This window comes from Nannobrachium achirus (genome assembly GCF_963921795.1).
Source record: "Nannobrachium achirus genome assembly, chromosome: 24".
In the NCBI taxonomy this organism is placed as follows: domain Eukaryota; kingdom Metazoa; phylum Chordata; class Actinopteri; order Myctophiformes; family Myctophidae; genus Nannobrachium; species Nannobrachium achirus.
This window is the reverse complement of record NC_137831.1, coordinates 39,459,990-39,486,846: the sequence shown is the minus strand read 5'-3', so window position 1 is coordinate 39,486,846 and position 26,857 is coordinate 39,459,990. Positions and strand designations below refer to the sequence as shown.

At 41.1% G+C, this 26,857-nt stretch overlaps 1 protein-coding gene across 1 annotated transcript; it reads left to right on the top strand.

Moving 5' to 3' along the window:
* The first annotated feature begins 1,870 nt into the window (after positions 1-1,870).
* On the top strand, positions 1,871-24,742 carry LOC308280009 (sorcin-like). The gene is made up of 8 exons (XM_080720256.1): positions 1,871-2,019; positions 5,265-5,474; positions 9,721-9,790; positions 10,331-10,374; positions 13,157-13,304; positions 15,381-15,494; positions 18,145-18,203; positions 20,957-24,742. Exons 1-8 carry the CDS (start codon positions 1,993-1,995, stop codon positions 20,981-20,983), a joined length of 699 nt encoding a protein of 232 aa, XP_080576382.1. The 5' UTR covers positions 1,871-1,992; the 3' UTR covers positions 20,984-24,742.
* Positions 24,743-26,857: the final 2,115 nt, after the last annotated feature.

Sequence of the window (26,857 nt, the reverse complement as noted above, 5' to 3'; positions counted from 1 at the left end):
TTCATGGGAATATGTGGAGGCCACATCGGCCACATACCACACTATGAATCCATATGGCCCAGACAGATGGCGAAGACAGCCCATATCTGTGTGGCTGGATCTACAGACAGGGATCTCCATGTATGGGTATAAAAGGGTATTTCAGATGTCATAGACATCATAGGACTTTCACATAAAGAATAACTGAGTAAGCAAGCATTTTAGGCTCTCACAGCATATCTCCATATAGGCCATGGAACTCCATATATGGGTACCAGGGGTCTCCATATATGGGTAACTGGTCCGATATTCATCACTGGCCAGATGGCCACGACATAGTGTGTGTTGCCCTGAGGCGTTTCTCTCTCTCTCTCTCTCTCTCTCTCTCTCTCTCTCTCTCACACACACACACGCGCGCGCGCGCGCGTGCACACACACACACACACACACACACACACACACACACACACACACACACACACACACACACACACACACACACTATCAATACTGCTAATAATAGAACCTGTCTTTAATCATGAGGATATGTCACATTAAGAATTTTTTTGTTTTTTAAATGATTTGTTGTTTCTTAAGGCAATCAAACTTTTATTATATAATATTAACGATAAAATACAATTCTCAGTCTAGCCTTGTGACTTTTCATATTATGTATCATATACAATTTATAACAGTATATTATTTCCAAGGTATGTATTTAGGGCTAATGTCAGCTCTCAAACGCGCCCTCTTGTGGTGACCATATAGTCATAATTTAAGTGTTTACTGGCAATGAATTCTCCTTACACTTTGCATATCCGGTTGAGAACGGATACGGAATGGGTCTATGTGCGCACATGAATGTGGGTGTGGAAATTAACCGGATACAGTAGGCGGGCTATAGAAGTTAGAACCCGTACGAGCACTGAACAGCGAATAGAAACCAATCTTTCCACGGGTGCTCCACAACAACGCCCAGTGACGAGAGTTTAGATGGAGTAGGCGGGGCTTCGGCTCGCTTCCCTCGCCACTCATTGGCCGGCGGCTCCATCAATCAACACACTAGAGAAGGGATTTATGACTCTTTGGAGTGAGCCGGATCTCTGGGATCCGTTCATTTCAAAGAGCCGTTCAAATGACTGGCTCATTTTTGTTATTTAGTTACTTAAGTTATTTAGTTACTTTGTAGATTTGATTATAATTACAAATCACTTCAACCCTGTATACATTTTGGCCATATATGCATTTCGGCCATTTGAATATAGCCGATCTACAAACTCACAATGCGTTGCGATGCGACGCATTGTGAGCTTGTAGATCTCACAATGCGTCGCATTGTGACGCATTGTGAGCTTGTAGATCTGCTATTTTCAAATGACTTTTCTACATCTTATTTGTTGGAAAACTCTACATTGCAGTATTGGTATTTAAAGGCCCACTGACACGCCCTGAAATTATAATGGTATGATACAGTAGGTCACGTGGTCTCTCTGAAAACGGTCTGAAATAGTCTGAAACTCATGTCACAGTGTAATCTGCCCCTCGCCCCCCAGCAACAGTCAATTAATTTGATTGGCTTATAATTGCGCATTCCCACAATGACATCATACAAATATCATATTTTAAGATGATTTTTTAAAGTGACAGTACCCCTTTAGATGACAGTACGCCTTTAAGTAAAGAATTTGAGTGCTTTTCCTTTTCACACCACATGTTCATTAGAAAGGAACGGCTCCCTGACTGCGAACCGGATCCCTCCCATCGTTCATTTCAAAGAGCCGTTCAAAAGACTCGATTCATTCACGAACGTCCCATCTTTACAACACACTTCCGACAACTCTTGCTTCGCTTGGATATGACGTCATTGTCACATACAGGAAGAAGAGTCCGTTCCTACTGTGTGTGTGTGTGTGTGAGAGTGTGTTTGCACTGTCAACCAAACTTCTCGCACTATTAAATAAATCTCAGTCGTGACACTTTTTTTACAGGTTATCACATTTCATCAGCAGCGTCATGGCTTATCCGTCTGGATACGGAGGGGTGAGTACAGTACATGTGTTTGTTTGTTTGTTTTGTGTGTTGTTTTGCGGGCGTATCATTTTTTTTATTTTTTTTTGACGTGGATTATGTAACGGAAGAAGAGCTGGATGGATCATGGATGGGGCCTGGCCGGGGGTCGTGGGTTGTTTCCCGTCATGGGTGGGTCTGATATGATATCATATGACGGACAGTGGACACGCACGCACGCACGCACACACACTCACACACTCACACACACAGTCACACACACACACACACACACACACACACACACACACACACACACACACACACACACACACACACACACACACACACACACTGATCACACTGATATAATGTTGCAAGAGAAAGTAATGCTGTTGCATTTACTACAGGCCTTATACATAGACTGTTTAATTGTTACATTTAACTGTGTGAGGTTACACATGGAACCAGATTGTCTATTTTGGTTACACTTGTACTTGTAAGTGTAACCATTTGGATGTATCAGAGAGAGGGGGTAACTGACTTGTTGTTACCCCCCTCTCTAATACAGTGAGTCATTAACACGTTTATGACTATGATACAACTCTGGATACATTAGGACATTTTATTATTAACACCTAACCCTGTATATGTGGGTATCTGGATGTAGTGGAAATACACTATACTATTCTAAAGTTCTTATAGTTACAGGGGTTGACACTAAGGCCTCAGAGGCACTTGCCCGTTGGGCAAGTACAGGTCATGTTCTACTTGCCCAACGGTCATGCCCACTTGCCCGAAAAGTAAATTTAGTCCCTTATAAGATGATAGGTAAGATTTGAATTACCGCTCAATTTAACACTTATTTCTTTACTTTCTGGGGCTGTCCGATAAAATGTCATACCTCAATACCTCCAAATCCCAAATACCTACATAGCTATGATTGAATATGTATATGGTTTCACACTTATTTTATATTTTCAAGTGTAGCAACAGTAATAACAGCACATTCTAGGTAAACAGTGTTCTTATTTTACATTTCACAGACCAGAAGACAGAGCGCTCTGGCCACGTTCAGGTGTTTAGACAGATATTTTGTGTTGTGTTTATAGACGGTTGCGTCCCCTCTCAAATGAGCATTTGCCCGGTCGGGCAACCTGAAAGCCAACTTCACCTGCCCAAGGTTTTATTTACCTTCCGGGGGCAGGTGGGCAAGCCTTAGTGTCAATGCCTGAGTTAGTCTGCAACATAAATGATGATGTCAAGGCATATTATTGAGTGGTGATTGTTTCATTCATACAGTGACAGCCAGTCAACTCTTATACTACTGCATCATTTGAGGAAGCTGTAAGCCTTGACTTGAGCTTCCTTAAATTATTCAAGGCCTAAAGGCCAGCATTCCATACCAATGAAACTCCTTGCAAATGCAACCAACCCATTGCAGCTACTTGCAACGATAATGGTCCCAAAGTTTGTCTCTAATGCGGTTTTGCTGCAAGGAGTTACATTGGGTAAAACAAATAACCCTTGGTTATTTGATGATACCTGTCATTCTTAACTGCCAATACTGGTAAAACCTGCTTCAACTAGTAACAAAGTGCAGCAGCCATCACGGTGAAGTCAACTCATGTGACCACTCACTATGTTGAGTAACGTTACTTGCGATAATGTTGGCACAGTGACTGTCAATGCACTCTTCTGACCCAATCATTCTTGTGGGGACGGATTACGTGCACAGGACACACTATACTCTGCTGTCAAACCTTATTTATAGAGCATATTGTTCAAGCACAAGAAAACACAATGAATGCATTTCACATTCACACACACAGAATGCAAATGTTTGTTCAAGGGGAGGGGACACTGGGATCATTACGCAACACACAAACATATAGCCTCGCGTAGCCAGGCTTACTCATCTCCGAAGAGAAAAGCCTGGTGACAATAGAAGGCAGAAAGCATTCAACGTCCGCCGTAGGAATTTCACCGGAAGCTGTATTTTTTTCACGGTGCGGTGTTCCTGCAAACGTAATCCCTGCACGAAATTAACTCTGGTCTACGTCTCCTGCTCCGTCGGTTGCGCTCGCAATAAACAATATACAAACAAAAACATTGATTCAAGCAATGTTACACCTATTAAGAGTGAGTTAAGAGCTACAATCTATTTTAGTTTTTTCGCTGGGGAATGTAAACAGACCCGCACCGCATGACGTAACGTCCGTTAAACGCAGACTTCCGCTAGAAATCTTGGAACACACCGGAAGGCATATTGTCTACAGGGTGACAAACATATATGTTATGCTGTGTTCAGAAAGTAATTTGTCAATCCAACAGTGTTGAGCTGTATATCAATATTTACTATAAGCATCTTATCACTGTCATTATGTTGTGGCATTTGTTTGATATTATGAATTTACCAAGTGTTTTGCCAAGTCCCGGAAAAAGACGCGCTGTGTTTGGACAGTACTGCCAATCACTTTGATTGGCAGTTGTGCCGAATGCTCACCCCAAAATATGATTTATGAGACTGGTGGCGGCTCGTGTGGGACAACAAAGGCATGGATGTGTTTGTAATGACAATTAGAAAATGACAATGAAAAAAGAAATCACTTTTGACCGTAAAACAAATAGCGTAAAAGTGATAGGCTTATGGGCTCCACTATAATGCTATGAGGGATTGAGGGCTGCTGGGTTCTGCTGGGGGAAATGGATAACCTGGGCATTTCTGCCTAATAGACAATCATTTGGGATCAAAGTAGGAAAATGAGCCTAGATAGGGCTGTCACAATTAGGACATTTTACATGACGAATATTAATTGTCACTCAAATAATTGTGATTAACGATTTAATTGTGTTTTTTGTCATTGACAATCACATTTCGGTTTGGCTTTTAGGCTTTGAAGTTGCACATGGTAGATATGACACATAACCTAAATATACAAAGAGATTAAGGACATATTTAACAACTTTACACTTTAAAAAGAACATTGATAGTTGAGTGGAAATAGCCGATCTGCAAGCTCAATGCTTTGCGATGCGACGCGTTGTGAGCTTGTAGATCTGCTATATCCACTACTAAATGTTTTAACATATATAAACATTTTTCAACATGTAAATGATTATGACGATTATCACAAAATAATTGTGATTATGTCAAATAATTGCGATTAGACGATTATGTAATAATTGTGACAGCCCTAAGCCTAGTTGTTATTTAGTGCGGAGTTGTCCTTTAATTCAATAGTGATACAAAGTGTGCTTTTCACCTCTCTTTGTAGTATGGGGGACCTATGCCAGGCATGCCTCAGGGAATGCCTCCGCAGGGGATGCCAGGAGGGCACATGGGAGGACCCATGGGACCAATGGGAGGTGGACCACCCCAACAATATGGACAGCAATACGGACAACAATATGGGGCACCCTACGGTGCCTCCCAGATGCCTGCCAATGACCCAATGTGGGGGTATTTCACTGCTGTAGCAGGCCAGGTACGTTGCATTGTGTATGAGCTGTTCCGATATCTACGGTCTAATACCAGTAAGACTCCCAAATCGGGAGATAAGCGACCGTCAGCATACGCCAGGGTTCCCCAATAGGCGGCCCGCGGGCCATTTGCGGCCCGCGGGGGGCTACTGTCTGGCCCCCACCAACCCCAGTAATAATGGTGGTATAAGAGCAGCAACAACACTAGTATATCCCCGTTGTCGGGTGGAAACCTCGTATCTCAAAATGTGTACGTTCTTTCACAAAGCAAAGCCCTGCTTCATCATACGAGGCCGTCGCACAAAAGTAGTGAAAACAGCAGATCTACAAGCATACAACGCCTCGCGGGTGCGTAGATCGGCTGTTTTCACTAGTTTAAATCGTTTTTAAAATGATAAATGCAAAACGAACGGTTTTGGACATACAAGATTTTCACCCGACAACGACGATATCTGAACCGTCACTGGAGTAGCGGGAACGTCACTGTCTCCCCCTGCAATGCTGTGGCCCTTGGCTTGGTACCCTAGACATAATTCGGCACTTGGGGAAAACTAATTGGGGAACCCTGGCATACTCAAACTTTAGAAGGCAATCGTAGCCAATCAGGAGGGAATATGGGAAATGGGACAGATCCATGTTGATGATGATGTGATGTGTTTTGCAAAAATCGGCCTCATGGTGGCGCTAGAAGAGGGCCATGTGAGAAATCAGGGCTGGAGGTTGTGGTTTGCCAGCCAAGGAGTGTGTGTGCAAAGTTTGGCATGGATAGGGGTAACAGTGGCGGAGATATGAGTAGGGCCAAAAGTGTGACAGACAGACAGAGACAGACGCAGGGACAGCTGGTGGAGCTTGTCATAGTAACTTGCGACGTGACAGTCGCAACACTACTTAAGCGGTCTCTGTATTGCAGTAGCAAGCTGTAACAGTTCACAGTCACACTGATGTAGCATTATGTGGAAGAAACCCAGGCAGAGTTTCAAATGTTTGTGGCTGCGGAGTGGACCGCGGAATGAATGTGAAGGAAGTGACGCAAACAACTCGCAAACCTTATCTGGCCGTTGAGCTTCCTTCATGTTCATTCTGTGGTCTGCTGCAGCTCCAACATCCACTATAAGTATATGTATCCACCAATGAGAAGCTATACACCAAGGCGTTGGCAAGGTATATTGCCTAGAACAGTGGTCCTCAAACCTTTTTGTCTGCAGTACCCCCTTATACTGATTTCTGAAGCCGAGTACCCCCTTCCCCTGACTGCAGCATTTTGCTTTAGAAGAACTGACCTCAAAAGTCCAGTTCCAAAGCCAATATGTTCAAAATAAAACGGCATAATGGCAAATAAACGTTGCTTTCTATTCAATAACAGTCTAGTCAAGGTATTGATGTAATTTGTTTTAACAATTTACAGATGAGCAGGTTCACACAAAGTAGGTAAATGTTTTATCATTGACCATAACAGTAAAATACATATTACCATTTTCTAGTTTTCCTCATGTACCCCCTGCACTACCCCTGTGTACCCCTAGGAGTACATGTACCCCCATTTGAGAAACACTGGCCTAGAAGGTTGCCAATAAAACAACAACAATAATCCACACAACATACTTTAACAGTCTGTCAATTTCAGACACTGGCTAAATACTATCTGACTGGCTAAATACTGTCTGTGTTCAAAGTTTAACCCATTTAGAACGGGTACACATTATTGTGTATCATTATTTTATGCTTTAACTATTGAAAAATAGCAGATATACAAGCTCGCAGCGCGGCACCGCCAAGCTTGTAGATCTGCTATTTTTGAAAAATCGTGAAAATTAGAATTTTGACCCGATTCTATAAGTGTCTTTTGAATCCTTCTAAGATTTTTTGAAAAACCTATGTTTCTATGTCAGCAATCTGGCTGGCCATCGTCAAAGAAAAGGTCCTCTTCACTTAAATGGAGCTCAGTTAGTCAGTTCTTGAGAGACTATACTATGTCAGTGGTTCTCAAACATTTTCATGTGATTAAGGAGCCCCAAAATGATATTTATTTGGCCACGGATCCGCATCTCAAAATATTTAGTTCCAGGGACCACCCAGAAGCAAAATTTGAGTTACAAACGTTCGCTTTGAAAATACATATAGTCAAAGATTAGCACACATTTTCACGACTTTTTCAAAAATGGCAGATCTACAAGCTCGCAGCGCGGCACTCGGTGCCGCGCTGTGAGCTTGTATATCTGCTATTTTTCACTGGTTAAAGCATTCAATAATTCTAGGCCTAAATGGGTTTTAAAAGGCGTACATGATGAATCAGCTCTTTATGTCTTCAGCTGTATGGGAGTTGTAGCGACAACCTGAGAACAGGATGGGTGTATTCACACTACACAAGGAGTGTGATGTATGGGCCATGATTTGTTTGGTAGAGTCAGCGTGTGATACTGTAGTGGCAAATCCAAGTAGTGCAAGCCGAGCTTGTGTCATGAAGAAAAAAAAATCCACAGAAGGGTCAAGGTTTGACAAATGCACAGGTACACATTATTGTGTATCATTATTTTATGCTTCAACTACTGAAAAATAGCAGATATAATACAAGCTCACAGTGCGGCACTCGGTGCCGCGCTGTGAGCTTGTATATCTGCTATTTTTCACTGGTTAAAGCATTCAATAATTCTAGGCCTAAATGTATTAAGATCGAGCACCAGAAAGCTCCATACCTCTCTTTAGGTGCTATTTCGAACGCCTCATACCCAAAGAAGTTCTCCCTAAATGGTGACAAATATGAACAGGCTATACTAAGAGAAGCTGACTGGTCAAGAACAAAATGACAACAGAAGCCAGGAGAAGGTGACAGCTGCACACCAGGTTCTTATATGGCCTTCTGGCCAAGTCAGATTTAGGACCACCTTGTGCACACAAGTGTGCAAGAATGAGTACAATAGGCTCTATGCACATTGCACAGCAGCCATTTTGGAGAGAAGTTGGATGGTCTTCTAACTTCCTTCAAAGGTGTTACCATGATACTAATGAAGGCTCTGTTCCATTTCATGTTGCACAGTGGTTCTCGAACCTTTTACGCCTGCATTTGGTTCCATTTGAACACTCTCAGAGTAACACCTTTTAAGGGGTCATTTGAAACCCCCAAGGAAGCACGAGGGTCCCTGGGCCACACTTTGAGACCCACTGGTGTAGCAGAGTGCATAATATCAGCATCCGACTCTGTTTGAGCAGAATGGAACTGTATTATTGTTAACACCTCTGAAGGAAGTGAGAAGACCATCCAACTTCTAGACAAAATGGTTTCTGTGCATAGAGCCTATTCAGGTAGTTGAAATACATTCTGAAAATGTTAGTCTGTTAGAGTATGACATAGGCTCTCAAGGCTGACCTTGCTTACACTATCACATTCTTGTTAGTTGGTATACAATTTTCTGTTAACATTGTGGGTGAATCTTCTAAAAGCAACTAGAAAGATGCAATTGGAAATTGCAAGTGTGGTTGCCGTTACTATATTCTGCAGCAAGTTAACGGTCATGTGAAGCTCAACCAATACTCGAGCTAGCACCACTAACACCACTGTTTGTTTCCCCTTCAATTTCCAATTGCATCTGATTTCCATCAATTTCCAATGGTATCTGATTCACAAAAAGGTTTTATCTAGTGGTGAAAATAAAGTTTCCCCAGGACTACTCTGTGTTGCCCTGTCGGGCAACCACACTAATAATACAACTGACGCGATGGCCAACACGCAAAACCTCCTATCTGCAAATTTCATGATTTTTGTATTTCACTGGAAATGAAGACAACAGGCACATGGTCAGTCTCATGGAAGACACATGGTCAGTCTGTCTGCAAGATCGTTCTGCCCCTCATTTTGCCCAAAAATGTCATGTGACTAGAAATAGTAGATAGGTTTTAATGTTGAACACACATTTTCTTTTTCATTTTCCCAACCAAGTGAATTTTTCAGATAGGAGGTTTTGCGTTTTGGCCATCATGCCTAGCTCTATGTCTGCTTAATAATAATAATAATAATAAAAATAATAATAAATCTCTTGTGTATTAGGACTTAGATATCCTCCCTAGGGTAGTATTAATAGTCTGTATTAGAGATAATACAAATCTTCCCTGAAATCACATCCGTCAACCTGCGATGTCTGCAGACTTCTGTTACAATAGCATACCATTGGAATGTTGGGAATGTAAAATGTTATGAAAAATCTATGAAAAGGCTTTTGCCACGAATGTGACTCACTTTCTCTCTTGCGTGTGCAGGATGGCGAGATCGATGCGGATGAACTTCAGAGGTGTCTGACCCAGTCTGGAATCAGCGGCACCTACAACCGTGAGTTCACTGCACACATACTGTACACTGATGATCCCTAGCGTCCTAATTCTGGGCAAGTCTTAACAGGCAAACGTTTGGCCAAAATAACAGATATACAAGCTCATGTTAACTTGTGAGCTCTACCATTTTTGGGGCAAAGACCCCTGGGGAACCCAGGTCAACTAAAATATACAGGGTTTTAATTGTAGATCGGAAATTTTTTGGGAATCATGGGAAAAAGACTGTATCAAGTACGTATATTATAAGTACCTTTTACTAATTATAGTGTGTTTAAGTGGTACCGGATATGCAGCTCGGCAAATAAAAGGTGAATTGAACCCAATGCATGACAAGATGATGAAGTATGATTAAGTAGGGCATTAATTTACAAAAATCACAAAAAGTTAAAACATAAAGATAGTTTTTTTCCCTTCCCAACAGCAACGATATTTGTGCCATGAATCAGAGAGTAGCTTCAGTAGAACTTGTGATTATCATGTGCAGAAGAATCAGAATTCCAACAGCTGTAACATGCATGACGTCTTTCTGTCCTTACAGCCTTCAGCTTGGAGACGTGCAAGATCATGATCGCAATGTTGGATGTATCCTTTACAATTGCGTATGTGTGTGTGCATGTACTGTACAGTAGGTATGCTGTATACCAGGGGTCTTCAATGTTTTCAGGCCAAGGACCCCTTAGTTGAGAGAGAGATGAAGCAGGGACCCCCACAACCTGTTCATAGATTCCATATAGTTTCATTGTTTGACAGCACAATCACAAGTGTATTTTGGATTCATGTCAATTTGTGTTTTCAGATATTTAACCACTTGAACCGTCAATACTTACTAAACTTGACCTTTCACTCTCTAAATAGTCTGCTCTTTTTCCCCTCTACACGAAAGCTCTTTGCCAAAAATAGCAGATCTACAAGCTCACAACGCCTCGCAGCGCGAGGTAGATCTGCTATTTTTGGCTAAACTTCTCCGAATATGGATGCTAGGGTTCAAGTGGTTAATACAAAAAAGGAGAAAAAAAGTTTCTATCACACAAAGATTTGGAGATGGACCCCCTGTAGTAACTGCACTCACGTTCTCTGCATCCAACCCAAAGCTGTAGCCGTGTGTGGCAGGGCTGCTTTTGGTATGTAGCATGAAGCCATCTGCGTTTACCTTGTTTGTGATGTCACCTGGAGGTCCTGGTTGTGGTTAATAATAGATGGATGAAGTCATTTCTGCGTGGCCTCAAGCCTCCAGGGCATCTGGATAGAAAAATAACTTGTGCTATGGACGTCGTAATCTCTGCAACACTCATTTGTGTGCTGTCAACACCCGTCCATTCACCAATGGCAATTTGTGCAGACTTCCAACTCTGTCGGGATCCAATTAGAGCAAAATTATTATGTACTTTGAGAAAATACATATTTTGGGGGTTGACTTGAAAATGAAATTTTTGCTGAGTGACACACTAAATGAGGTGAAGGAGAGGTGAAGTTTAATCCATTTAGAACGGGTACACATTTTGTGTATCATTATTTTATGATTTAACTATTGAAAAACAGCAGATATACAAGCTGAAAAATCGTGAAAATTTGAATTTTGACCCGATTCTATAAGTGTCTTTTGAATCCTTCTAAGATTTTTTGAAAACCCTACGTTTCTATGTCAGCAATCTGGCCAGCCATCGTCAAAGAAAAGGTCCTTTTCACTTAAATGGAGCTCAGTTGGTCTGTTCTTGAGAGACTACTATGTCAGTGGTTCTCATACTTTTTCATGTGAAGTACCCCCAAAATGATATGTATTTGGCCACGGACCCCCATCTCAAAATATTTAGTTCCAGGGACCACCCAGAAGCAAAATCTGAGTTACAAATGTTCGCTTTGAAAATACATACATTCAAAGATTTGCTCACATTTTCACGACTTTTTCAAAAAATAGCAGATCTACAAGCTCGCAGCGCGCTGTGAGCTTGTATATCTGCTATTCTTCATTGGTTAAAGCATTCAATAATTCTATGCCTAAATGGGTTAAATGAAGCCTAAACCTGAAAACGTCTTGTACTATATCTCACAAGACGGAGAAAACTGTTATTTTACATTAAGTGAAAACTCAAAGCACTACTGTGAGTAAGGCCTGTCTTTACCTGTTGTTGATGACGAGCCAAAACGTGCCTGAACGCACAACATGTCTGGACCTATCTTAATATTTTGGGATCCCCCCTTTACTATGTACCAGCGATGAAACTAGAGATGGGATTTATGGTTCTTTGAAGTGAGCTGGATCTCTGGGATCCGTTCCTTTCAAAGAGCCGTTCAAAAGTTCAAATTTTAGTTACTATAGTTACTTTGTAGATTTTGATTATAATTACAAATCACTTCAACCCTATACACATTTCGGCCATGTATACATTTCCGCCTTTTGAAAATAGCCGATCTACAAGCTCACAATGCGTTGCGACGCATTGTGAGCTTGTAGATGTGCTATTTTCAAATGATTTTTCTACATTTTATTCATCGGACATTCTGTATAATGAGTACTTTCTACTTTTGGTACTTTAAGTACATTTCGATATCAATACTTTTGTGCTAAACGTGCTTTACAGTAGCATACATTTTAATTCGAACTTCTACTTGCGGCAGAGTATTTCTACATTGCCGTATTGATACTTCTACTTGAGTAAAGAATTGTCGTACTTTTTCCACCACTGTTCATTTAGAAAGGAACGGCCTCCCTACTGCGAACATCAGGCATCCCAAGTCTCCCGGAAATCCGCCGACAAATGATTGTCATTCGCTGTGAGAGATGTGGGCGTCTAAAAGTGACTAACCACTGGTCTCAGATGCAGAGACTGGGTTCTCTTCTTAAGCACGAAGGATATAATCAGCTCGTAACAGTAAACAGACAGGTTTTGACAGGTCTTGCTTAATATGAATAAAATAACAGTACTTTACAATTGTCGGTTCTTTTTCGCTGGACATACAACTGAACATAATAGCTGTGTCAGCCTGTGCGACGCACGGCAACCTGTGTCTCACTGAGTGGCAGAATTTTCTCCCAAATAGATAAGAAAGACATCATGCTATGAATTAACCCGATTATATTAAGCCTAAAATGGTTCCACCGCCGTGCGGAACAGTTTTACAAATATTTTAACAGGTTTTAACCGTATAAAAATGAGTAAAATCCGAGAAAAAAACAATATTTTTTTTTCAGCGCGTGTGCGCGAATGGGTGCACGCTCGCGCATGGGACCTCTCGGAAATGCTGATGAAGTTGGGATGTCTGGAACCGGATCCCATCGTTCATTTCAAAGAGCTGTTCAAAAGACTCGATTCGTTTGATGCGAACGTCCCACCTCTAGAAGAACCCTTAACCAGACTCTCTCCAGAGGGATTACACAGGCAAGATGGGATTCAATGAGTTCAAGGAGCTCTTCACGGCTCTCAGCGGCTGGAAGCAGAACTTCATGATGTTCGACCAGGACAGGAGCGGAACCATGGAACCCATGGAGATGTCCCAGTCACTCACCTCTATGGGTGAGTGTCAGGGGTGTCATAAAGGGTGGGGGGGAAAGTGGGACTGAGTTACTAGGGCCCAAGGTGGAGGGGGCCTTAATTATTTTATACTTTAGCTATTGAAAAATAGCAGATATACATGGTAGGGCATTCACCAAATATTTGAATATCAAAGTCACTATTCAACATTGTTCACCGAAGTCGAATATTTGCTTTTCTTTTTTTGGTTGCTTTTTTTTTCGTAATTTTTTTCCGTCAATGGATGCATTTGTTAATGCTCTATACCTGGGGTTCTCAAATTTTAGGCTGTGACCCCCAAAATAAACATATTTGATCTAGGCACCCCCACCCTGACAAGCACAGGTATTACATTTAATGTGACTCGGTTCCGCAGATAAATATTGTGAAAATAGCAGATCTACATTCTCACAACGCCTCGCGTTGCGAGGCGTTGTGAGCATGTAGATCTGCTATTTTCACAATGTTCGCCTCTTGCTTACTTAAGCCGGCAGCAGACTAGCCGACAATCGGGCATTTTCAGTCGGGCCAGATTATCTGTTAGTGTATGGCCAGCCTTAATATTTGACAATTTGGCCAGTCCTGTCGAATATTCGACTATTCAAATACTTTAAGGTGGAATAATTCGAATACTAAAAATCACTATTCGTGAATGCCCTAATACAAGGTCACAACGCGGCACTGAGTGCCACGCTGCAAGCTTGTAGATCTGCTATTTTTGAAAAGTCGTGAAAATGTGTGCAAATCTTTGAATATATGTATTTTTAAGCGAACATTTGTTACCCAAATGCTTCTGGGGGGGTCCCTGGAGCTAACTATTTTGAGATGGGGGTCCATATAATTTTGGGGGTCCTTCACATAAAAAAGTTTGAGCACCACTGACACAGGTTTTTTTCAAAAAAAACCTTATTTGAAATATTCAAAGACTTGAAATTTTCAAGATTTTTCAAAAAATAGCAGATCTACAAGCTCGCAGCGCGAAACTCTGTGCCGCGCTGTGAGCTTGTAGATCTGCTATTTTTCAATAGTTAAAGTACCCAAGGCCCAGAATTTGGTGCGACACCCCTGGGTGAGTGTTCAGGGTTCAAGTCAAGGTCACGACTCCTTTTTACGTTGTCACAACAAGTGGGGGATTTGGCTAACGTGCAAATAAACCACAGGAAATGGAGAACGAGACTTGTCTCTTGTTTTGCTCTCTGTTTTGCACTTTGGGGCCCTTTCTTTCTGGCTCGGTTAAACTCCCCATACTCACCCATTGTAACTTCAAACTCCATTTTAACCATGAACATTTACATAAAATATTGAAATATTGAATCAAGCAACTTAAAAACTGTTCGGGGTGTTCATAAAAGCCAGATTAGATGATAAAATGTCCAAAAGTTATTTTGAAAGTGAAACAGCAGCCATTCTGTCCCTCAGAGGATTGAACCTGTATTTTCTCTCTGTTGCAGGATAATCTATCTACTATGTGTATCGTCTTTCTTTAACCCTTTTAGAACGGGTACACATTATTGTGTATCATTATTTTATGCTTTAACTATTGAAAAATAGCAGATATACAAGCTCACAGCGGGGCACCGAGTGCCGTGCTGCGAGCTTGTAGATCTGCTATTTTTGAAAAAAAAAAAGAAAATTAGAATGTTGACCTGATTCTATAAGTGTCTTTTGAATCCTTCTAAGACTTTTTGAAAAAACCTGTGTTTCTATGTCAGCAATCTGGCCAGCCATTGTCAAAGAACTTGAACTGGAGCTCAGTTAGTCTGTTCTTGAGAGACTACTATGTCAGTGGTTCTCAAACCTTTTCAGTCAAGGACCCCCAAAATGATATGTATTTGGCCACTGACCCCCATCTCAAAATATTTAGTTCCAGGGACCACCCAGAAGCAAAATTTGAGTTACAAATGTTCGCTTTGAAAATACATACAGTATATTCAAAGGTTTGCACACATTTTCATGACTTTTTCAAAAATAGCAGATCTACAAGCTGCGAGCTTGTATATCTGCTATTTTTCACTGGTTAAAGCATTCAATAATTCTAGGCCTAAATGTTAATGTCTTTTCTTTGTTGTGATACCACAGGCTACAGAGTCAGCCCACAGTGCCTGAATGTGATCATCAAGCGCTACAGCAAAGCAGGAAGAATCTACTTTGACGACTACGTGGCCTGTTGTGTGAAACTCAGGGCTCTTACAGGTACCAGACCCAACAATCATCATCATCTTCCCCCTCCTCATCTTTTTTCTTGTCCGCATTGAGCCATCTGTGGACTGCGAGGTTGACAAATGTTTGCCTGTGAATACTATGCAGGGTTCCCACGGTCATGAAATTCCTGGAAATATTTTGAAATTAGAAAAATATTTTTTCCAGTACTGGAAAAGTTTTGGAATTGATCAAGGGTCCTGGAAGGTCCTGGAGAAACTAGCTTATGCAGTGTCTTTGGTTATTGATTTTGTTAATACCTCTGAAATGACAAATTAAACATTGGCCAAATTGTCAAATATTAAAGGCAGAAATTGTGAAAATAGCCGATCTGCATGCTCACAACGCCTCGCAACGCGAGGCGTTGTGAGCATGTAGATCTGCTATTTTCACAATAGAAATGTGTTATACAAAATTCCTCAACTCTTAGTGCTCGTCAGGGTGCCGGGGTCCCCAGTTAAAATATGATTATTTCGGGGGTCACAGCCTGAAAAGGTTGAGGACCACTGGCATACACTACCTGTCTTGTGCATAGGGGTAAGCGACTTGTTATTGAGCTGAATTATTGTTATATAGTCCTGGAAATTGGGTTAAATATTCTGGAAAAGTTTTGGAAAAGGTTTGGAAATTAATTTGTAAAAATGTGTGGGAACTGGGAACCCTGTCATCTTCCCCCTCATCTTTTTTCTTGTCCGCATTGAGCCATCTGTGGACTGCGAGGTTGACAAATGTTTGCCTGTGAATACTTTAGTTTTGGGTCATGTGACGTTATGACAAGTTAGGGTTGGGATCCAGAAAACTGAGTAACTGGATCCAACATTGAGGAACCAGAATCGGTTCCATAACATTTGGAACGGTTTCTGGTACGGGTTTATCACTCTTGCAGAGCTGGTACATGTGGACTTCATGTCTGCAATACAATTACAATACCTACAGTATGTAGGGCTGTCACAATTATTACATAATCGTCTAATCGCAATTATTTGAGGTAATTGCAATTATTTTGCATAATCATCATAATCGTTTCCATGTGGAGAAATGTTAATATAGTTTCAAACACTATCAAAAAGTAGTGGACGAGAAGATCCTCTGTTCCTCCCCTCCCTTTCTAGGCTCTCCTCTCCCTGCTCTGGTGCAGAGCAGAAGCCGTTTGACAAGTAAGGGTGCCTGTGAGGTCAAAACAGCGGTTTGGTTGGTCTCAGGACGTTGTGTAAACACAATCCAATAAAAAATACTAACTTTGAAGCTAAAGAAATAACCACACTAGCCTAAGGACAATTCACTGTGTTAGCTATGAGAGAGCCCGCGAAATCTAGCAACAGGGGCAGCCGACATCTAACAACAGGGGCAGCTATGAAAAAAATCGACTAAAGCAGGTATGAAGGGGTATGATAAAAGGCAGATTTAACCCTATATGTGTTTTGGTCTGAACGACTCCTTTAACAATTTTGCTGCCATTTTAAACATAGCTGTAGTAAGCAGCTGCCAAATGGTCCTTACCTTTTAACGTGGGCACGCGCACGCATCGTGCACAATCTGTGCGCGACTCATCTAGTAGACGTGTAGACTCGGTGACAGCTTTCGAATAAAAAAACCCCCATTGAAATAGACATATCCGTTGCCACTCTGTATCCCTGCTTATCCGCCAAAAAACATTGAAAAAAGCCAGCTGTGCGCTATGGTAACACGTGGACACGTTCGCGCACAAAACGCACAATATGTGCGGGGATCATAATCCAGGCGTGTAGAGACTGGATCAAAGTTTCCAAACGCAAAAATCGGATTGAAAAACGAGCTTTCCATCGCCGAGTAGCTTCCTCTTCTGTTACAATGTAAAGCAATGGAGGCGGGACTATGGCCCAGGCTCAGACCGGATACGGAAAGCTAGATCCGGTCCAGAACGGAAATACGACCGGATACAGTTAAGAGGCGGGCCTAAAGAGCCAGAATCAGCGAAAATCAGCGATAATACTTTTAATCCTTTCATAACCTCGCCCACCAGCCTTTCTGAGAGAAAGCCTGGTGTTCGTTCACAACAGGCCGTTTGGTTTCCGCCTAAAGCGCGGAAACCACTAGAAGAAGCGGCGTCGCTTTGATTTGGTTCCCTCCGTTTGTTTCCCCAATCCCTATTAAAATGCTTGAGTAGTGTAGTCTTGCCAGTCGCTAAAAGTTGGACTAAAAGATGCACCAAACAATTTTTTCAAAAGCAAAACTACTCCGCATCAAGGAGTTTATTAGGTAGGCCCTAAAAGTATGTCCTTGAGCGCAGGGGAATTATTTTGGGTTAAAACTGAATCCGGTTTGATAGTTCCGGCAAATTCCTTTGAGTACTACAACATGACGTAAAGTGGTTTCCTCTCCCGACCGGATCAAACCTGGAAGAGTGAAGTGATCCCAGACTAATCCTTTCATAATGATTAAAGCTAATTAAATTTACGGGATCGACGGGCATGGCACCGCGGTACAGCGGGAAATCTCCGGTTTCGACGGGGATCGCAGAGTATGAGTTAAGAGAGAATCGCTAAGGAACCGTTAAAATCCTAAACGTCCCAACCCTAATGACAAGTGCCTGAAACGCCACTGGTGGGAAAAGTACTCGAAAAAAGCGTGCTGTGTGTTGACTGTCTGCCTCTACTCTGCACAGATAACTTCAGACGGAGAGATACTATGCAGCAGGGAAATGTCTCCTTCCCATATGATGATGTAAGTCTGTCCATGTCCTCGCACGCACACACACACATAGGGCTGTCACAATTATTACATAATCGTCTAATCGTGATTATATTAACCTGACTTTCGCCAGATGGTTTGCAGCATTGCGTATGCCTGCATAACGCTCTGCTTCTACCATCTGGACTCGGTCCAGCACAACCGATGTAAGGGGCGGGCCATTTTTTAAAATTCTAAAGCAGGTGATTGGATATGGCCGTGCCAACTCCAACGACTCATATTGGCCTGTCTGCATGACGTTGCACCCAGAATCCGCCTCCTGGGTTTCCACGTGGTCTGCAATCAGACTCTATTGGCTCAGAGCCGCTCAGAGCCCGCCCATAGCTGCCGCTGATTGGTCCGGCCAGGGACATTCCGAAGGGAACCCCTCCTCCGCAAGTGAACCCAGATGGTAAAGCAATGCATAAGCAATGCTGCCACCATCTGCCGATCTACAAGCTCACAACGCGTCACGATGCGACGCGTTGTGAGCTTGTAGATCGGCTATTTCCACTATCAATGTTATTTTTTAATTTGTAAGTTGTCAAATATGTCAGTAATGTATTTGTATATTTAGGTTATGTGTCATGTCTACCATATGCAACTTCAAAGCCTACAAGCCAAACAGAAATGTAATTATCAACGACAAAAACACAATTAAATCGTTAATCGCCAATTATTTGAGTGACAATTGTAAAATGTCATATTGCAGACCTGCCAACCCGTACGCATTTTGCGTACTTTGCACGCATTTTAAGTGTCAATACGCAGGTACGCTATTTCCCCTCATTGCTACGCAACTTTGGGGGATCTGCAGCGCACGCATCTGCAGCACACTATTGAAGTGAAACATTTTTGGTCCCTGCCGTGTAGTTCCTCCCAGGCACCACTTGATGTGTGTGTGTGAATGGGGCGCATGGCGCTGGGGAGCACTAGAACAGAAGGTATGCTCTTTTTTTGTCGTCAGAAGAAGAATTTAACCGGATGGAAAGCGGTTTGTTTTGGTTTCATGTCAGCATGTAGTCAGCTGCTGTCGCCGCTCGGTTTGTACATATATCGGCGATATTAATCAGATTAGATAAACGGAGAATGGCCGTGTTGTGCGAGTCGTCGGAGTCGATGCAGTTGCACAGGGACAATTCGCCCCCCACAATGCTGCCTGTAGTATAACAGGTAATATATAAACGTACAATAATATTACACTATTAAATTGCGGTCGCCACCGCTACAGCTTGTTCTGTATGAAGCCCGTGTTATACTGTACTTCGTCATACGACGGTGTTGCACGCGAGCAAAGTCGGAAAACTTGTGACGCAGGTCGTAGTACAGTAAACTGGAACATACATTGACCATAATTGGGCTTTAGAGTAAATATCCATCTCTAAAGCTATCTCTAAATTAGCCCCATATAGAACCTCGGCTATCTCTAAATGAGTATGAATGAATGAATTAGGAGGACTATATGTATTGTCAAAAACATTAAAGGTGAACAAGTTATTTATCACCTGTGAATATATGAAGACATTAATGGTTTGTTAACAATGAGTAGCCTGTATCCTCTATGAATGAATATACAGACTAGACGGTATGTGATCTATACACAATGTAGGCCTATATATCAATGAATGAATGCACTAGAAACCTACATGAGTTGAATACTTTCAACTTCATGCAAATCATGCACAGAAAGGTGGTTTTATTTAGGCTGCTCAATTAACAATGTTTAACAAAGACACAGGTAAATATTTAAAGGTAAATAGCCTACCTGACAATGTAAAGCTATTTTGCTATTTGAATAACATGATTATGTTGATGTATGTTCATTCATTAAGTCACTGGTGAGACTGTTTTGCTAGTCTATTGTTAACTAACTCTGAGCAAGTGCAGTTAGTATATTTTATTAAAGATTTGTCAACAATATTGCCAAAGCAACATTACTGTATTGCCTGGTAATACTAGCCTACTTTTTCTCCAGACCAAATGGCATTTTTATTTAAAAGGTTGTTCTAACATCTTGCCCCACCCAAAAAGGTGCATGGAACCCCCCAAAATATACGCTGTTTTGTGCGGGAAAACAACAAAAATTGCACCGCGGGCGCTGCGGGCACTTCGTGCCCGCGCATGAGTACTCAAAAAAATTTGCCAGGGTTGGCAGGTCTGATATTGTGACAGCTCTACACACACACACACACACACACACACACACACACACACACACACACACACACACACACACTAGGGCATTAAAGACTGATTTTTGCAAGTCGACTCGACTCAGTAAAAAGTTGAAGTCGACTTTATCGTTTGATGACGTCATCACATCACACGCGACCCCCCAGTTATTTTAGGGGGTCCCCAGATGATTAACTTAATGTGCAACATTGTTTTCTCACAACAAAACAACATAAAGTTTAAGTGTATAGAGGGTATCTTCACATTTCTAAAGTGCCAATTTAAGGACTTTTTAATGCCTCTAAAATTACAAATTAAACATTGTCCAAATTGTCAAATATATAGAGGCAGAAATTGTGAAAATAGCCGATCTACATGCTCACAACGCCTCGCATCGCGAGGCATTGTGAGCGTTGAAAATCACTCAAAGATTTGGAGGACCCCCTGTAGTAACTCTGGTCCCGGTCCCCCTGTTGAAGACCCCTGCTTTAAGTAATAAAACAACGTATAAAATCCTTTTGCGTTTTATGTATGATAAAATGATCTTCCTTTCTCTCTCTCTCTCTGTCTCTCAGTTCATCCAGGTCACGATGTCCATCTAAATGCTTACTGTCCCTCCAAGGCTGTTAAAGGTCGGAGCATTTGAGAGCGACGCCGTCGCTGGTCTCTGCCCACTGCCCCGGACAAATGCAAAAGGAGGTTAGACCACTGGTTCTCAACGTCGTGGTCCGGGGACCATCACCGGTGGTCCAAATGGTGTCTGTAACACTTTAGGTGTGGTCATCTCTGGGAGTCCACTGTGAAAGACACTGTGAAACCTGCAGTGTTAATTTAACCCATTTAGGCCTAGAATTATTGAATGCTTAACCATTATTTTATGCTTTAACTATTGAAAAACAGCAGATATACAAGCTCACAGTGCGGCACCGAGTGCCGCTCTGCGAGCTTGTAGATCTGCTATTTTTGAGAAAATCGTGAAAATGTGTGCACATTTTTCAATATATATTTTTCAAAGCAAACTTTTGTAACTCCAATCTCTGCTTCTGGGGGGGTCCCTGGAACAACATATTTTGAGATGGGGGTCTGCGGCCAAATATATGTAATTTTGGGGGTCCTTGGCATGAAAGAGTTTGAGTACCACTGATTTAGAGGAAGGATTTAGAAGTCGGGTCAAAGATATTGAAAGACTTTCACACATTTTCACGATTTTTCAAAAATAGCAGATCTACAAGCTCGCAGCGCGGCACTCGGTGCCGCGCTGTGAGCTTGTATATCTGCTATTTTTCAATAGTTAAAGCATAAAATAATAGTTAAACCTGGTGGTCCTCGAACCCGACGTTAAGAGCCGGTGTGTTAGAATAACCTTATAGACGATAGGTTGCCAAGGGAACATAATAACCGCCAGTTGTTTGCTTGCTTTACCGCTTTACTCTTATATGCTGCAGAGAGGCACGCCGAACATGTCTCAGATATGGACGGACGCGGCTAGGGGAGGGCGATGTGGTGATACATATCGTTGAGACGATACAATGTCTCCACGATATGCCTTTTCAGAGATATCGTATATATCACGATACAATGAGGGAGCCTTGTAAAAGATCCTGTTGAATTGGCAATAGAGAGATTCATTGCAGAATTCATTTAAATCTGCATTTTGGTCCAAATCAGAGTTCTCAAACTTTGCAATGTCAAGGTCTCCTCTTAACTCTGACAGTATACAAATGAAACCAAATTGGTTTCATTTGTATACTGTCAGAGTTACATACTTGTAAGGGTCAATTTGGACCTCCCAAAAGGATCTTTTTCTTTTCGTTTTTGTTACCTTGTAGGTGGTTGTACTTACTGTTAAGTAACTTGAAAAACAACCATAAAAACCAACATGAAAAAGAATCGTGTTAAGATCGTGTATCACCACGTTGAAAAGTATCGTGATATTGTATTTTTCCATATCGCCCACCCCTAGACACGGCTTAAAGTACCTGTTTGATTACATGCTAAAGCTAAATATAAATGAAACACTGATGTGATGTGTGTTGAGTATAATAGTATTTTCCCACTGCAACAGTGCCACAGATCCGGGTGCCTTTCTTGACCACACTGCACTCAAGCCCCAATGCCTTTTAGAGGGAGAAATGTGTGAAAAAGGTGTTCACTTCCGGCAGAAAGCGTGAAAATAGGGGTATTTTTGTGCGCTGAATAAAAGAAATGACGGATCCAAGCACTTTTCCCATGGGATCTGGTCATAAAATGAGAATTAAAGATGGCTCTAATTCACTTTCTATACAGGGAAAAAAGACCCCCAAAATATCTTCTTTAAGTAGCATGTGAGGGGTCTATCTAGGAGTTTTTCATGATTCTGAATCCATTGCAAGTTTTGTATGGTCCATTTTTAGCCCAAGGAATGTTTTCATGCAAAACAAATGCTTGCAATGGATTCAGAATCATGAAAAACCCCTAGTTAGACCCCTCACATAAAGAAGATCTTTTGGGGGGGCTTTTTTCCCTGTATAGTAAGTGAATTCGAGCAATCTTTAATTCTCATTTTACGATCAGATCCCATGGGGAAAGTGCTTGGATCCGTCAATTTTCTAATTCAGCGCACGAAAATATCCCTAGGTGCAAATGTTCACGCTTTCTGCCGGAAGTGAACACATTATTTTTGTTACATATTTCTCCCACTATTTTACAAAACTGGATTTGAACCAAACCTGAACGGACCGTGCTGAGGCATTATGGGTAAGATCGTGGAACAGTTGAACATTGGAGAAAATACATCAACGGAGGATTAATACATATTGATACTAATCTGTGAGTCGCCTATTGTGCCATTAACTACTCTGAATGTACGCGTTGACCCCGTCTATATTATGTGCCGTTGTAAACAACCTTTTCTCTAATATGATTTCACTAATAGTGAGACAGCGCCATATTTACTGCTTTACAGATTTACATATCCCCGGACATTAAATGCTTGTAAAATCTATTTATGTATTTCCTGGTGCCAGTATCTTTTCACGTGTTGTGTGCGATGCTATGTTTGTGCCCAGGAGAATTGATAAGCATTTTTTTTTATTTTAGGGAAGAAGAAAAAAAAAGATTGATGAATTAACGACCTTGTGTATTTTCTAAACAGTAGGGCATTCACGAATAGTGATTTTTTAGTATTCGAATTATTCAACCTCAAAGTATTCGAATAGTCGAATATTCGACAGGACAGGCCAAACTGGCTAAACTGCCAAATATTAAAGGGGAAGACCACCCATTTTCAATATTGAACTATGTCATTAATATAACTTAGAGGAGTTGTGTGGAAATAGAAAAAAAGTTCCCTCCCTTCTGTGTTGCCTAGAACTGGAAGATTGATTTTGGGGTTTGTATTGTAAAGTACAATGTCATCAAGTTGTATATTAATGACATAGTTCAATATTGAAAATGGGTGGTCTTCCCCTTTAAGTAAGCAAGAGGCGAACATTGTGAAAATAGCCGATCTACATGCTCAATGCGAGGCGTTGTGAGCATGTAGATCTGCTATTTTCACAATATTTATCTGCGGAACCGAGTCACATTAAATGTAATACCAAGTGCTTGTCAGGGTGGGGGTCCCCAGTTCAAATATGTTTATTTTGGGGGTCACAGCCTAAAAAGGTTTGAGAACCCCTGGTATAGAGCATTAACAAATTCATCCACCAGGGGCATTGACAACTCATTCTTATGGCAGAAAACAATAAAAATGAGCAAATATTCGACTTTGGTGAACGTTGAATAGTGACTTTGATATTCGAATATTCGAATATTTGGTGAATGCCCTACTAGACAGTTAAAGGAGCACTAAGTGTTTTTCCCCAAACGTTCTTCCTTGCATTCTAGAACAACCGCTCTTTGACTTTGAGCCTTTTGGTCACAAGGTCCGAACGTGGTGGTAGACTTGGCGGCCTGCTATGTAGAAGAAAATAGCTATTTCTATGCCTAAATTCTTTTTTTAGTTCATCTGTGTGAGTGTACATTATCTAAATCAATTAAAAATACTATAGATTTTGTATCAAATCTTTTGGGGTCAAAAGAATCATTTAGTGCTACTTTAATAATACCATTGATATGATAACAAGGTATGAAGATATGTGCCACTGTGCTGAGATAAATATGCACTGATAATCACTAATATACCTGGATATCGCATGTCAGCATTTTTTTATTTTTTTATTTTGCAGATATTCAAAGTATTTGTTACTTGAGTGAAAACTTTTTATGTTTCAGGTCAAACACAAGTCTTGTGTTTGTGTCAAAGTGAGTTCTGCCTCCATATGTGCTCAACAAAATGTTATATTGTTATTCACCACCAGTAAACTCATTTTTGTACTCGGTATGCATTCGGTTTATTCATTTTTTCCCATGTCTCGGTAGTATTTACACTGTGTGTGTGTGAGTGTGAGACGGATGCCACTAGGGCTGTCACAATTATTACATAATCGTCTAATCGCAATTATTTGACATAATCGCAATTATTTTTCATAATCGTCATAATCGTTTCCATGTTGAAAATTTTTCATAAATATAAAAAGAAAAGTAAAAAATAGTGGAAATAGCAGATCTACAAGCTCGATGCGACGCGTTGTGAGCTTGTAGATCTTTTTTAAGTATAAAGTTGTCAAATATGTCAGTAATTTCTTTGTATATTTAGGTTATGTGTCATATCTACCATGTACAACTTCAAAGCCTAAAAGCCAAACAGAAATGTAATTGTCAACGTCAAAAACACAATTAAATAGTTAATCGCAATTATTTGAGTGACAATTAATCGTCATGTAAAATGTCATAATCGCGACATCCCTAGATGCCATCAGTAGTCCAATTGCCTCAAAACATTGCTCAGAGGTTGAGTCTAGGGCAGGGTTCCCCAATTAGTTTTCCCCAAGGGCCGAATTATGTCTAGGGTACCAAGCTGAGGGCCACAACATTGGAGGGGGCGACAGTGGCGTTCCCGCTATTCCAGCGACAGTTTTCGTCGTCGTCGGGTGAAAATCCAAAACCATTCGTTTTGAATTTATCATTTTTTCAACGCCTCGCGGTGCGAGGCGTTGTGTGCTTGACTGTAGATCTGCTGTTTTCACTACTTTTGTGCGACGGCCTTGTATGATGAAGCAGGGCTTTACTTAGGGCTTTGCGAAAGAACATACAAATTTGAAGATACGAGGTTTCCACCCAACAACGACGATATACTAGTGTTGTTGCTGCTCTTATACCACCATTATTACTGGGGTTGGTGGGGGCCAGACAGTAGCCCCCCGCGGGCCGCAAATGGCCCGCGGGCCGCCTATTGGGGAACCCTGGCCTAGGGTATGGGGCAATAATCTTTATTGTTTATCGCGATTAACCCATGTAGGATGGGAACCCCTTTGGGGGATTTTACCTTTCAAGACTGCTATGTACAAAAAAAAAAAATATATATATAAGAATGTTGAAAGTATGACTAATGCTATTGATGATGTGTGTGAATGTGTTACTGTAGAGATTGATATGTATGGAAACAAAGAAAAACATTGTCAGCTGTGTGTATATAGCTCCAGATTATAGTGTTGAGACTTTAAAGAACTTAATGTAGGGTTGACTATATCTGTGGGGACGTTAATATTGATCTTTTGAATCCTAAAAATAATATATGAATCGATGAATTTACTATATCCTATTATAACTCAACCAACTAGAATAACTTCAGATTCAGCTACTTTAATAGATAATATTTATACTAATAATATGCAGAACAATATAGTGAGTATACTCATGAATTAGTCAAGGGGCCAAAACTGAAAAGTGCTTCAGAAATGACTTTTGCGGCTATGTTTGGGTAGAAGCTGACAACCTTTTTTTTTGTGTTAGAAGGTACCCATAGAAGAAGTTTTAAGGTGGTTGGCATTTTGAATTTATTTTCTGGTGACTTTTATAAGCCCTTCAATAGTTGAATGCCCATTTCATGCTATAGTCAAATAATCCGATTAAAGGGCCTACACCATGCTTTTAAAACTATATTTTTTGTATAAATATATGCTCAAAATTGAGTCTTAGACAGGTTTTAACCCTCAACAAACACTCTGACCATTCTTTTTGTTTGTTCTAGCGCTACTATAATGAGGCTCTCCAGCTGCAATACCAAAACGGCCTCTGTTTGCTCAGGGGCGCATCTAGTGGGGTTTTTCCACCCCTCCCCCCTCCCCTCCTCTTCACTCCTCCCCGGACCCCACGTTGACAACAAAAATTTTGAAAAAAAAAGCTTTTTGAAAAAAAAAGTTTTTTGAAAAAAAAAGTTTTTTGAAAAAAAAAATGTTTTGAAAAAAAATGTTTTGAAAAAAACATTTTTTTTGAAAAAAAAAAAAAAACGGGAATCCGTGTGACGTCACACGGATCAACTCTCAGAACAGCGCTGTTCTGAGAACCCGTGGAAAGCTTTTCATCTCTGTCTTCCCAAAACCAGAGAAAGACAC